We start from the raw sequence: 14,918 nt of genomic DNA on the forward strand, positions 1-14,918 counted from the left end.
CAATTCACCATCAAATATCACAACTTACAAACAATTAGAACCCTTTCAACAGCAACTATGACTGCTTCCATTTCAGTTTGAGTTCAAGTGCTTTAGCAAAGAGTATTGTAGGTTCAATTCTTGACACAAGTTATGATATTCTGCATTGGTGATTCAGTGACTAGATAGCTCAGATTAGATACAGGCAAAACACAAATTACACAGCACCCACATTTGGTGAGGTCAGTTATACGGTTCGAAGATCATAGAAAGCAATGTTTTGCTATATATGAGAAACTCGTAATACATATAAGACACAACAATGGGAAACATCACAAACGATTATTGTGAACTACCTTTTAAATGTTACAACGGTCATAGCCAGAGAACCATGAAGGAGGCTCTTCTCCAACATCATAAGATGGCGCAAATTCCTCTTGCCAATTCTTATCAACAATGGTTTCTTGGCTCTTGGCAGCAAAATCTTCTTTGTAAGGGGCTGCAATCAATTTATTCAATTTATCTATCTCTCTGTAAGCCATTTCAGTCTCTTGTTCCGCCATTGAAGCTCGCTTCTGCAAGAATGTGAATTTTATCGTAAATGTAGGAAAACAAAGCATTCTCTATTTGAAACCAGGACACATTTTGGCAATTTCATTGCAAAAAACAATATTATGAAGTCTTGCCATATGAGAAAATGCAAAACCAACATTTAATAACAATAATTTGCAGTGTTAAAAAGATAAATTTCCCCTGTATGTTACACATTTGAGTAGAAACATAACTCATTTCAACCACAAAAAGCTAGCTCCTGATCTTTTCAACTTAGTATCCAACTTAAATGCATATCAAGTCTCAAATCTGCATAATTCTAGACGTCAAGACAAGATATTCTTGTTCAACGACATGGTGTTTTCTGGTCATATATTTCTACAGAGCACCAAGCATGAGTTATTTTTTTGGCCTTCTTGCCTGAATAGCAGCAAGACGTTAAGAATTTATGTGATATGATGCTGCATGGCACAAATTCAATATCAGGTAATGATTTTATATTGGTTTTGGATGTAAAAATTATAATAAGGAGGATATGTTATTATACTTCCCAAATGACTATGAATTGGAGCTCGAATGGTTCGAATGGGCAAAAGGAACAACCATTATGGTTTATCCTTCTTGGGCCATTCTGTTTTAGACTTGAGATGTATGATATACCCAGTTGGCCGTTGCATACTTTAGAATTTTGAACTGAGATTTATGGCAATAGGAGGATCAACTGAAAATGTAAACACCACATAAATAATGTAGGAATGTACCTCTGCAGCGGTTACAGCTTCATCTGCCTCTTTAAGCCTCACAAGTAATTCCCCAGCCGCCTGAACAGCTTCAGCAGTATCCTTCAACTGTGCTTGAAGTCCTCTATTTTCATCCCTAAAATATCGTCTCTCCTTCTCCCTTTCCACTTTTAATGCCGAAATTTCTGCTGCTAGTGCATTGATAAATTTAGATTCAGCACCTCTCACCCCTGCCTTAGACGCTGCTTTCTTGACATCATCAATTCCATCTTGAATCCTCCTGTGCCTTGCTAGCAATTGAATGTGTTTCTCTTCAAGCTCTGCGTATTGTTCAAGCATGCGTGCATGGCCCTCCATCGCCATCTGCATTGCTTCTTTAAGCTCTTCCGAGCATTGCTTTTCCATATTTAGTTCATGGTTTTGCTTTTGAGCAAGAGATCGGTTGGCTTCTAGCTCCAATCTGAGTTCTTCTACTACGGAAATCCACTTACTCTCTGCTTCAGTCCACTGAGCTCTCTCCATCTGAAGTTTCTCCTCAGCATTTTCAGTCAGCTCTGGAATGGTGCACAAAGCTGGAGCCACTTTCGAATCAAGCGAATGTGTAAGTTGCAGGAGAGGAGTTTGTCTTTTGGATGCCTTAGGCTGTGACGAATCCAGATAAAATTGCAGTTGAGCTCTTAAGTCTTGTATTTCTTCCAACAAAACATCCCTTTCCCCCAAGTCAAAGAAATTTTGATATCTTTCTAATTCATCTTGAACTCTTTTTTGCTCGATTATTGTTCTCAAAACATCAGGATGATTATCATATTGGTCCCGAAGAATCTGTAAGTATAAAATAAATTGTAGATGAATAATATCTTCTCATATTGCAGTTTGCTAAAAACCTAAAAAAAGAAGGGGAAAAAAAAAAGCAAATGCGTGCCTTGTGTTCATGAGTTAGTGATAATAGCTCATCCTCCATGAAATCTTCAGTAGGCAGCACTCCATCCATCAGGCTCTCAAGGCGAGCGATTTTATCTTCACGAGTTCGACCAATTATTGCATTACATTCTCTTTCGTGTTTGTATTGCTGGATCTGTATTCATGTTCAGAAGAGGTCAATAACACCAAAATAACTTGCAAGTCCAATGGCTGGTTGTCTGAATGTTTGATAAACCTACCAAACGATTTAGTTGGATGATCTCAGTAGTTTGTTTGGAACATATCTCCTCTAATGCCATCTCTCTACGAATTGCCCCTGCCAAGACCTTTTCTACTGCCTGAAGTTAAATGAAATAAGTACATGTAAAAAAAGATAAATAGAAATAAAACAGAAATCCTGCTTATGGTCATTAAATATACTTTAGGAACTTGCGTCTTCAACTCGTGATGTGATGGTGATCCATTAGCTGGCACTAGCTGCATATTCTGGCCATTATCTTCATCACTAAGCTCTGGCTGTAAATTTCTGGCCTTGCATGCATGACACAAAGGTTCTTGTGTAACATTTTCTAGGGACTCTTCTGTTGTATACATAGTTTGAACACCTGCATCAACTTTTATAACCGGCATTGCTTCAATGGGTATGCATGAGAATCTGAATGATGACCTTCTCAGGGCCGAACTAAGACGCTGGCTCTCAATTATTTTAATCCCATGCTGGAGAGTGGAAGCTAATTGATCATTGGACATAAAACAATTTTTGCGATTAGAAAGAGACTTCGAACAAAAGCTGCTGGAAGGCTTTGCTACGGATACTTGTGAAGCCTCATAGTTACTCTGACGAGTGACACTCTGAGAAGCTGAAGCAGTTGATGAGGTTCTAAGACTTTTCCTGCTGCAATTCAGTCTTGGAGAAACACTAGGTGTTGGAGACTTCAGAATTGGGGAAACATCAGACGGAATCATACTGGGAATAAAAGTTTCACCATCTTTAGCACAATTTATAGACTTCTCAGGAGTGTTCTCAGTTTCTGAAGATAGTTGTATTAAGGGGCATGGCAGCAGTGACTTCCTCGGCCCACAAGAACCATTGTCAAGTGTCATCTCTGAGTTTTTTTCAATGTTCCCATGAATTATGAGTTTAGTTTTATCCTCGTCAACTGTTTCAAATGATTCTTCCTCCATATCCACGTCTAAATCCTCGTAACCTTGTTTACCGGAACATGTATTTTTTATCTCAGGCCGAGCTTCCTCAACACTTCTATCTTTAGAAACTCCAGGCTGTGAACATGGACATTCAATTTCACGAGCATCCAAACTTTTATTTGCTTCACCAACTTCTTCACCTTCCATCAGAATTTCCATTTCTGCATCTCCGTCATCATCAAGATGAGGCGGCAATGTCAATGGCCGGTTGAGACTAAATTTCAGGAGGTTGAGACTTCTCCGTGCATTCCATCCATTTGCATAGGCGCCATTTTGGCCTGCTTGATTGCCATTGGTCTTCATTCGATGGAGTTCATCCTGTCAAGTAATAGAAAGAACACAATGAGTCATCTGTGTTTTCTTTCCATGAGTTCGACATCTTGATATATAATAATCTAACCAACTAGAGAAAAATACAAAAAATTACCTTCAGTTGTCGTATAACTTCTCTCAAGACATTTACATCATCCTGCATTTCTTCATTTACAATTGCTTTATTTTTTATTGCCTTCGCACGCTGTGCAAATCTTAATGTGCTGAAAGTTTCGCTCTTACAGCTTCAATATAGAACATAATTTCAATTAGAGTTACAAGGACAGCTTCAATGTCGGAAACCAAAAATGATAGACATGGCTTCTATATCACCTTTGAGATGGAGAAACTGCACATATCATCGCAAGTTTGGCATTCCCACCCAGGGATTCCTGCAGTAAGAATGTCAACTTGGAATCCCTGTAGGGTATGTGTCTATTCTTCCCTGTCTGAGAAACTTCTGCAAGAATATTTATCAAGTTCCTGAAAATTTCATACATATATGAAATCAGCAAGAGTACAATCCAAATCCCAAATAGAATAAAAAGAAAGTAGATCAAGAGGGTAATGCTACACTGCTGAACTATTTTACAAGCTGATATTCAATTAAATTTAACTGAACAAAATGCCGAGAGATGAAAAAATTGAGAAAAAATTTAGTATAAGATTGAGCACTTCACCTAAAACTATAGCTAGCAGTAATGATATAGTTTTTTTGCCGCTTTGCTTAAAACTATAGCTAACAGCAATGGTATAGCTCAAGTTTTCTAATCCGTAGAATAATCTAAGCATCACGTATCAATCAATCCTGTTATGCTTCTCTCGTTTCCAAACAATCCACATTCCAATAATCGCACCAATTTACAACTCATGGGAATCAAATATTTGACATTGACTTTGATATCAATTATATAATTGATAATTTGTCGCTATACCAGAATTTATTATTAGTAGTAATTGTATAATTCAAATATTTGGAACCATTGAACAGTCGAAACATCATATTCCAATCGTTGAGGTAACTATTTTTCCCCAAACACATACTTTATGAACAAGAAAGAAATGATCGCCAAATATAAATTTCTACTATAATGCATTTGTCTCTCCTTCACTCTCATTAACATGTCAAATTTATAACCCAAGCATGAAGCTCAGTAAAAGAGAAGTTATTGGATTCAGAGACAGTCAATATAAGTTTCACAAGAATTTAAAATATCGTTTGCATGCATTAATGCATTATAAATAAGTATGATAACTTGTGGTGTCTAAAGGAAGGATATAGAATAGACAAAAACGGTCATGCTATCTAACTTGTACTTTTACCACTGTACCTTCAGTTTCAAATTTCATCACCTTTATATGCAACTAACATTTTAGAGCTTTCAATTTTGAATTTTACATGAAAATCTGAAAGAATTCTTGATGTAAAACTTTTTCGTTTGTTTGATTCACACCAATCTCTGTTACAATTTATGCTTCTTAATTAAAAATCCAATCAGGAACTCATAAGCCTCTCTACTTGGGACATATATCAACTGGGTGAATATTTGCAGTCAATATGTATTGGAATAAGGATCAAGAACTGAAATGTATTGCTACTCTCATGATCAATTAGTGTCTCTAATAAGGATCATCCAGTGATCCATGACAGAACTGAAATGTATTGCTACTCTCATGATCAATTAGTGTCTCTGTTTTCATATCTCTACAAGAGTAATGGGCACAACAATATTAAACCATACCCTAGTTGTGACAGAGAACGGTTAATATTCCCTGCTTCCTTCAAGCGTTCTCCAGCTGCACCTGTTTGTTTCTGTCTCTCTGATCCAGCAAGGTCAACAAAATTAATTCTGCTAACCTTCACGTAGCTTAAACCATCAGCAGCACTCTGTAATGATTTAGAGAAAGATTATGGGGCTAGAAAAAACAGGAACCAAGAAAATAAATTGAAAAAACAGCTTGTACTCAATCATATAGATTATAGATTATGGATAAAAAGAAGCATGATAAATTCAATAACCAGTTTGCTCGAACTAAATATTGTATTGCAGATGCATGTTCATACCATATGAACAATCGCAAATGAGAAAGTAGAAATAGGATCAGTTTGAAAGGCCAAGATCAACGAATTCCAACGAATCAATCATTACCTTGCTGCGCGATTCAACAACACAAGTGAAAACGCTGTGGGAGCGAGAACTTTCAGCATTCACACTTGTAGAGCCAGTTCTCCGATTTGACAATCCCTACATGATTTGGGCGACAAAAAGAGACATTACCTTGATTGAAAGTCAAGTGCAACGAGGAAACTCACGAAATAGCATTAAACCAAAGCTTATTGGCAATCTTGAGGACTATCAACAAATTGAATCTAATATTTGTTATTACCAGCATATTTCACCTTTCCATACCATATTGTATACCAGATTTCACAATTTTACAGTAGAGAAGGTAACACAGTGATAAAATAAACAATCATCATGCATCATCTTCATATTTATATTTTAAGGGCAAAACACGTAGGATACAAGTGTAACATGGAAATTTTGAAACTAGCAGTCATACAAATTGAGCAACACAACATTGAAAAAACTTTATCTAAAACTTAGAACCAACACATTCTTAAAACATTTCAAATATTCGAGAAAGTTTTAAAAGCATTTTACATGCACAAGTCCAAAATAAAAAATCATGTTAATTAGATAAAATTTCTTTATCAGTGTTCCTAATCTGAAGCAATTTGCTCCGCATGCAAAGATGCTACTGAATATACGCATAACCACCCCCACCCCCACGGTTATTTCAATTTTTTTCGTTTCAACAAAGAGGATCTGGTAGAAAAGATAGTTACATCTCCAACAGCAAAAAATGATCTCACTTTCCAGTTCATGGGCAGAAATTAAGAAAAATAAACCCTTTCCTAAATAGCATGAATTGTACTCCCAAAATCAAGAAGTAAATACCTCTTTCTGATTTTTTTTAAAATAAGAATAATTGACAAACCTTCATCAAAAGTTGTGACAAGTCCTTCATAGAGGAGACACATTCCTCTGTTAAATTTTCCACATAAACACCACTGTTAACATCTTCTCTGATCTGAAAAGAGATAAAAATATAGCTAAATTATATATATTTGAAGAAATCATCCATTGGATACATCCATAAATGAAGAAAGTACTCTGTTCTATTACCTGGAGATTCTTTTGACTTGGATCCAATAAATCAGTTATTTGTTCATTGTAAATCTGTTAGCACAATGCTCAATGTAATCAGTAGAAAATTAATGAAACACAAGGCATGAAAAAATAAGCATAGCACAAAAAAGATACATGACACCTACCTCAAGGAAAGAGCAGCGGCACATAAACACAAGTTTTCTGTCAGCTTGCTTGACTTGCTCCTACAGGGAAAAGATACAAAGCATAAAATTTTAAAATATCATAAAGCCAAAATTGCTAGCATACTAAGTGGTTTAGACTTTACTACTTCAAATAAGAGATTTATTAGTCTAATAATGTTAAATACCTCATCAATCCTTTCAAAGAGCCAGTGGAAAACACGTGGCGCTAACCCTTGTTGTTCTTCTTCCAACAAAGCATTTGATGCACCCCAAATGGTGTATGTCTTCCCACTCCCAGTCTGATATATCAAATTATGGACATGTTATCTTCAGCACACAAGTAGAAATAATCATTGCGGAAAATCTTCCACATGCATGTAATTCTGTTAGCTGTATTTTTACAAATCACTCGAGTTCTATGACAAAATCCGTTACAGAATAATTTACCTGTCCATAGGCAAATACAGAGCTGTTGAACCCAGCAAGGCAATTTTCAACAAGTGGTGCACCCACGAGCTGGAAAATATCCATCTGAAAAAAGATTTTCCCAAAAATGAGTTACTTATTTCATTTGTTATCTCGCGGCAAATGTTTACAATAAAGATTAGTAAAAAGTAAGGTTTCTTGCCTGGTTTGACTCAATATCAGCAATCGAGTCAAATGTAAAGGTTTGTCCTGCTATTGATAAAGAATCATTTGAAATTTTTTGAACCACATGCGGCCCTTCTTCTTCATTCTTATTTGGTGGTCTCACTCGGACTATCACCTAAATCACATGTTTAAATCAAATTATTATAAACCATTAAACTGATAAGAATTTTGTCAGAAGACGGAGATTCTGAAACAAACTACATTAAAAAACGTATTTGGCCAGCTTCAAATTCCATCAACTGACCCCCATCATCTTGAACAGACACATTTGGGATTCTTTGAGGGACGAAAAAAAGCAAAATGGGTTCAACTGAAATTTCAGATAGTATTTGGAGTTAATATTAACTGGAGCATACAACTACTAAAGTACTATATTGTACTATATAGAGCATCCTGAATGAAATCAAGTGAATCCAGAATTGGAGCAAACCAGAAACTAGAACAAATCAATGTACAAAACTTGGGTTTTCTCAAAGAAAAATAAAAACTTAAAACATGACACAACCGAAATCACGAAGTAAGAACATCATCAACTAGTTTAAGTTTAGTTCTTCAACGTAGGTAGGCCAAAAATCAAAACGGAGAAAACAAGTAGCAGATTTTCTTTCTTCACTGACTACTTCAAATGAGAAAAAAATTACATAATACAAAAAGTTTAATTCCATCAGAGAATAAGTTCAAAAATGGCCTCAACAAAGATCTCAGTAAATCAGAGTTTATCTCAGTCCAAAGAAACGAAAGAAGAAAACAAACCAAAATCCATATAAAACATTTTAAATAACTAGAAAGGGTATTTAGTGACAAAGAATACAGATCCCAAAGCCGCAGCAGCCGCAGAAAAACAGAATACTAGAAATCTTTAAAATATATGAATTCAGAAGACAACAAAACGCTCAATTGCGATTACCTGAAAACAAAAAAAAGAATTAACAAAGCACAGACACCAAAATGATACAGTTTCAGTTCAACTCATTTAAAAACAAGAAAGAATAAAGAAATGACCTTAACCCCAGAATCCGAGGAATTCACAGGCACCACACCATTCTCCAAAGCCGCAGCAGCCGCAGCGGACTCCACACTGAGCTTGCGCTTGAGAGGCGGCCTAGGCGGAAGCGGGCTCTTCAACTTCGAAGGAACGGTGGATGGTGATGAAGTGACGTTAATATCTGAATTTATCGGCTGCGCGTTCTCTTTTGACGATGATTTGTGCTTCCGTATGCTAGGGTTCGGTGTGCCGGGCTTCGATTTGGGGTTCGGAGACGAAGATAATGGAGCATTGACCGCAGTTTCATGGTGATTTTCTCTCAAGATTTGGTTACGCGGTACCATGAAATGCTTCATTTTCTTGAACGGAGAATGGAGAAGGGGGGCTTCGTGGGGGAGAGAGAGTTTAGAGAGAGAAAGAGAGACAGTGGAGAGAGAAAGGTAGCCGTTGGAGCAGAGGGACAGGTTTGATTTAAATTTGGGGAAAACTGAATTTACATTTTTATTTTAATTTTAACTTTGGACAGCTCATTGAAATGGATCTGGACTGGAGATTGCCATGGGCTTCAATAATTGGGCCAGACTCAGATGAATCGACTAACTCGGGCCTCTATTTTGGACCAGGCTCCATTAAACGAAACCCTAGCATTCAAAATCTAAATAAATATTGTTGATATAACTCGGACTATGTTTTATAGATCATCTGACATGAAAATTTTAAGTTTGAAATTATATCTAAAGTCCGGTTCCATAATCAATTTTAATGAACCACTACAATATTAAATCCTAATAAACCGGAAAATATTACTCGATATGACAAGGAAAATAAGTTCAAGAAATCATAAAAATGGCATGTAAATTTGGCAAATAATTTCTCATGATTTCAACAATCAAATTAATTAATAAGTCAGTACATCTTAAATAATTATGTTGTTTCACTAAAATAAGATATTCAAGTAGGTCTCTTGTGAGACGGTCTCACAAATCTTTATCTGTGAGACGGGTCAATCCTACCGATATTCACAATAAAAAGTAATACTCTTAGCATAAAAATTAATAGTTTTTCAATGAATGACCCAAATAAGAGATCCGTCTCACAAAATATTGTCATGTAATATTTCTATGCAAAACCAAAATTAATATGTGATGTAACAATATTATATTATTGCTTCAAATAAATAAATATAATAATAATCAAATCAACAATATAAATCGGAAATTATGGGAATATGTGCCATGGCTCGTAAAATTTAGGAAGGATATGAACAATTTGCTGTCATCCTTTTACGTAGTGTTCAATATTAAATTGGCTCAACTCGAAGTTTTGGACCATCTGTGGTTAGATAGATATGCTTCCCTAATTAAATAACAATTTTTTTTCAGAATACAATTTATATTTATTTCTGCAAATCATTTATATTTTTGTCTTACCCTCTTCAAATATTTAAATAGATGGTTCAAAATAACCCCTATCCTCAAGTAAAAATAGAAAATAATAAATAAGGCTGATTTTGGAAATATGACTACCTTAATTCCTCGCATTTATCTATTATTATTATTATTATTGTACAAAAACTATTTTTTTGTGAAAATGTAAAACTATTTTTTTTTGTGTGTGAAAATGTACAAAAAGCATTTGAATACACAAATAAATGATTGTGATACCAAATTTATGGTATTTATAAATGATAAATGATTTGCGTGTGTTTTATATAATTTATATTTATATTGGTCATTTGACATGGACGTTTTGTATATAAAATAATTAAAATTTATGTAATAGTATTTTTGAAAGTTGTATTTTGCTATAGGTTTATAAATAAAAATCATAACAAAATAATTGGAGAAAGATGGATAGTTTTGGAAACTTATTGAGTCGCTTGAGAAAAGTAAAGATTTGAAGGATTGGAAATTTATATTTTCCAATTCATGTATGTTTTACAAATAAATCTCAATTTCAACTTAAAAAAGATGTGAAGGATAAATGTAGAAATCAAATATATCATACACACTTTGTATTTATTAACGGATTATACTTTATCAAAGAGACTTCATATCAATTGAGTTACTGGCTGTGTTGGTATCAGGATTGCGTTGCCAAGACCTATATATCCAGGAGGTCTTGGGTTCGAATCCTAAGAAGGTAAAAGCTCTAGTGTCTGGGCTGAAGAAGTCCTATGAATAATGATAGCGGGTGAGTGGTGTCGGGTCATTACATAATCTTCCTCCACTTCCTCTTCCTTTTGATGTTGCACAACTCACCGAGTTGATCATTGCCACTATCGAACATGTGTTGTGGCACATAGACAAGTCCACCTCAGAGCCTCTTCCAAATCAGAACGAGGTCACAGAAGAGATGAGAAAACTCCGAGAAGAGGTCCAGCATCAGTGCGAGACTACGGAAGACCCTCCTCCAAAGCCGCCCTGATATGTTCCCTCTCGGTGGAAGTCTCAGATTCCCGAGTATAGGAGAATACGATAGATAGAAAGGGAAATTCCAAAGATCATCTCTCCCGGTTTGAGAATGCTTCCCAAGTTGTATTAGTAAGCCGATCCTACCAAGTGTCGGGTTTTGCTCTCTATGACCTTGTTTTTAGAGTGATATGCTTCTGTTACCAATTTCTACCACCACTACAAAACGATCATTCTCAGTTATATATATTCTCAAAACTAGGTTTCAAAGCAAAATAAAATATTTTTTCTCTCAAATGTATTGATTATATTTATTGAAAGAGAAATTGATAAAAAAATATTTGTGTAAATACTATTATCGAAGATTTTGAAAATTTTAATAAACGTAAAATTCTTTTTAAATAGAAATATTTGTTTAAAAACATACTGTTTATATTTTGTTAAATATAATAGATAAAATTTTTATATTCTCTTTTTATATTTTGCCCGTCTTTAAGCACCCTCACATAATTGAAATCCTAGATCATATATATATATATACACACACGCACTACAAAACAAAACATGCAAACTCCCGAATTTATCCCATTCACCGTTCGAGACGCGGCACCCCGCTGCTGCTGCCAACACCAACTTTCCTCGTTTAACGTGTCAACACTATCCCCATACCACCCCCTGCGCCATCCTCCCTTGAAAAAAGCAACAACTTCTCCATATAAATCGTTAAACCCCGTCACCATTTCCCAACAAGACACAAGAAACTGAAGAAAATGGCGATAAAAACTATAAAACAAGCCCTCCTCTTCTTCTTCCTCATGATCTTGACCACATCCCAGTTTTACATGCATGCCAACGCCATCGGAGAAAAAGTGGGAGGCCGAAGAGAAGTAAAGAATGTGCACAGCAACAAACAGATCCAGGATTTGGGGAGATTCTGCGTCGAACAGTACAATCTAAAGATGCTGCAGAAGGGTATTAATGGCAGCAGTGGCAAGCTTCTGATGTTCTCGGAGGTGGTGGAGGCAGAGACGCAGGTGGTTTCCGGGATCAAGTATTATCTGAAGATCTCCGCCGCCCCTCATGGCGGCGGGGTTGCCCGCGAGTTCGAGGCCGTGGTATTGGTGAAGCCGTGGATGCGTTCTAAGGAAGTGCTCACTTTTGATCCATCCCCTAGATCTTACTGACGACATTTCAAAGAATTGATCAATCAGAGTTGATCACTTCTTGATTTTCTTTCTTTCGTCTTTTTCAAACTTCTGTATGTTTTTTTTTGTTGGGTTCGATTTTGTTCGATTATGTAGGTTGAGTGTGAGGTACGTCTGGAGATCGGATTCTAATAAATTTGGAGAAAAAAATCTTCTTTGCATGGCTTGGGTGGTGTAAAAGATTATATAATAAATAAAGTAATAAACATCCATTTTAGACCCCTCAAATTTCAATTTAATTCCAAGATTTGTGATATTTCTTTCACAGAATGATATTGATTATTATCGTAGAGGAATTTTATTTTAAAAAAGTAAAATTTGGTAAAATATTCATGAAAATTCCACAATTCTGAGAATGAAAAATTCCATATTTTTATATTTCTTATTGTGATCAAGTAAGATTGTTGCTCCTAGCAGTGAAAGTTGGAATTTGGGTTCCACTAATTCGATCCGCTGCAACCAAAATAACTTGTTCGGCCATAGTTTTTTTGGTATATATAGGTTCGAGTTTGACTCGTTTTAAAATTATTAAGGTTATAAATAGTTCGATCTCGGATCGTTAATAGCTCGTTTATCAAGTTTAACGAGTCTGACTCGAACTCTTGTTGTTAAAATCTTGTTTAATTCGTTAAATAAGCTCATTTTCGAGTTCGTTGATTATTTTTAGATAAAATGTCAACTAAGATATGCGAATTTTAAGCGGATACTTTTTATTTTATAAGCATTGCAACCAGTTCTCTTACACTCGAGTTTCGATGTAAGATAATGTAAATTATTATCGTACATTCAAGACCCAACAAATTAGTCGAGTTTTTAACGAGTCGGGCTCCAAATAACTTGTGAACGATTTAATTCATTTACATCTCTACTAATAGAGTAAGATTAAAATACCGGGCTGAAACCCAACCCGTCGACCGCCCGTTTTAACCCATGAGTTAGGGGCCATGATCCCGAAATTGAGTTCTTAAATCAAATTATATTCTTATTTTTAAAAAAAATCAAATTGTATTCTTTTGAAATCAAGACAATATTAGTAGATTACAGAAAATAATAAACTTTTCTTAGGTAGTTCGTAGTCTGATCTCTTAGGCTGGCAGGTAGGATCTGTTGGGTGCAGATTCAAAAATAAGTAATTTATAAGAAATAAAATTGAGAAAATAGACTACATATAATAAAATATTTACATTATAATTTCATATATATGTATAATTTTTATAACTTAAGATTCTTTGTTCATTAGTATATGCGAATCCTGATTGCTACCCCGACGCAGATTGTCATTATTACACAGAAGTTGTATCCGGATCGACTTTTTTCGGCAAGGTCGACCACCTCACCGGAGGGTTATAACTTATAAGGTTTGCCTTGGGGTTGCTCTCTGTGCGAAAATTTTATGTGTAAGCAGACTTGAAGTTAATGTATATTCGATATTTTTTATTAATGCATTTATTTGTCTTGATTGTCTTAATTATATTACTAATTTTGGGCACCCGTTTTCGGGGAGCATGAGGTTAAGAGATAGAGTAGGTCTCTTGTGAGACGGTCTTACGAATCTTTATCTGTGAGACGGGTCAACCGTACCCTACCGATATTCACAATAAAAAGTAAAACTCTTAGCATAAAAAGTACTAGTTTTTAATGGATGACCCAAATAAGATATCCGTCTCACAAAATATGACCTGTGAGACCGTCTCACACAAGTTTTTGCCTAAGAGGTATTGTAAGACTGAATGATTCAGAAGTAGTGTATTGTTATTGATATCCCCATAAGGATCCGGGTCATTTCAGCGATGACCCGGGCACCATGAAGAGCCCGGGCACTTTCTCCTCTTCCCGGGCAGTCATCACAGCCCGAGCTCTCATCCAAATACCCGGGTAATCGACTACCCGGGCTACCTCGAGAATTGAGCCACACTCGAGTATGATTGATACAGGCCGTCTAATCTGTCAGAACAACTTGGGCTTGGAGTGTCCTAGAATCCATCAGAAGCTAGAGTATGGGCAACCGACTTGCCATACTTAGTAGGTGGCACTGGAATCGAGGTACTTACCTCATTTTCTTACTATAAATAGCATGTATTAATGTCATTTATGGGGCTTGAAATCTTTTAACTCTCAAGCATTATACATATTTTCTCTAAAATATTGCTTGTGTTCGCCTGAAAAACCTGCTGACTTTAGCATCGGAGTGGCCACGCCGGACACCCCTCCGGCGCCCATTCACGAGTTCTTTTCATTGTTTGCAGGTGTTATTCCCGCCAGTTTCCTCGCTTAAAATTCCCAAACACTATAAATTGTTGATTTGACCCGTTGAAGCTCCTTACCCGGCTCATCCATTTCAGCGTGATCACATCATTGGCGCCGTCTGTGGGAAATTTGAGTTCAAAACGTTGATATGGCCCGTACGAGAAGAACCAACCAAGATAATTCTCGAACCCAGGATGATGGAGGGCAGACTTCAAGACAAGTTGGTGTTAATAACACCGCTTTGACCCCGGAGGAGTTGCAAAAGATTGTATCCGACGCCATAAAGCAAGCTATGGCCAGGAAAGATGTTTCTCATCATGTTACAACACCCGGGATAATCAGGAGCCTGAGCAGGAGCAGGAGCAGGAA

At 36.1% G+C, this 14,918-nt stretch overlaps 2 protein-coding genes across 2 annotated transcripts; one reads left to right on the plus strand and one right to left on the minus strand.

Annotated features, from left to right (window-relative positions):
- LOC142547594 (kinesin-like protein KIN-12B) lies at window positions 1-9,139 on the minus strand. Its single transcript, XM_075655958.1, has 16 exons — window positions 8,704-9,139; window positions 7,679-7,816; window positions 7,498-7,581; window positions 7,236-7,349; window positions 7,051-7,110; window positions 6,902-6,955; window positions 6,714-6,806; window positions 5,861-5,956; window positions 5,453-5,598; window positions 4,044-4,193; window positions 3,826-3,955; window positions 2,613-3,716; window positions 2,432-2,530; window positions 2,194-2,346; window positions 1,293-2,093; window positions 1-554 (listed from the first exon to the last, which is right to left on the minus strand). The coding sequence occupies exons 1-16, from the start codon at window positions 9,040-9,042 to the stop codon at window positions 339-341; spliced, it is 3,777 nt and encodes a 1,258-aa protein (XP_075512073.1). The 5' UTR covers window positions 9,043-9,139; the 3' UTR covers window positions 1-338.
- A 2,728-nt stretch (window positions 9,140-11,867) lies between these two features.
- LOC142544431 (cysteine proteinase inhibitor B-like) lies at window positions 11,868-12,281 on the plus strand. The gene has a single exon (XM_075651480.1). The coding sequence runs from the start codon at window positions 11,868-11,870 to the stop codon at window positions 12,279-12,281; it is 414 nt and encodes a 137-aa protein (XP_075507595.1).
- Window positions 12,282-14,918: the final 2,637 nt, after the last annotated feature.

Source organism: Primulina tabacum, chromosome 5, assembly GCF_025594145.1.
Source record: "Primulina tabacum isolate GXHZ01 chromosome 5, ASM2559414v2, whole genome shotgun sequence".
NCBI classification, from domain to species: Eukaryota; Viridiplantae; Streptophyta; class Magnoliopsida; order Lamiales; family Gesneriaceae; genus Primulina; species Primulina tabacum.

Excerpts from the sequence above, each read along its gene's own strand:
- LOC142544431 (XM_075651480.1), top strand. The coding sequence starts at position 11,868 with ATGGCGATAAAAACTATAAAACAAGCCCTCCTCTTCTTCTTCCTCATG.
- LOC142547594 (XM_075655958.1), bottom strand. The coding sequence starts at position 9,042 with ATGAAGCATTTCATGGTACCGCGTAACCAAATCTTGAGAGAAAATCAC. Across the intron at positions 7,582-7,678 it reads CTGATATTGAGTCAAACCAG|ATGGATATTTTCCAGCTCGT; the intron begins GCAAGAAACCTT and ends ATCTTTTTTCAG. Across the intron at positions 6,956-7,050 it reads GCCGCTGCTCTTTCCTTGAG|ATTTACAATGAACAAATAAC; the intron begins GTAGGTGTCATG and ends TTGTGCTAACAG.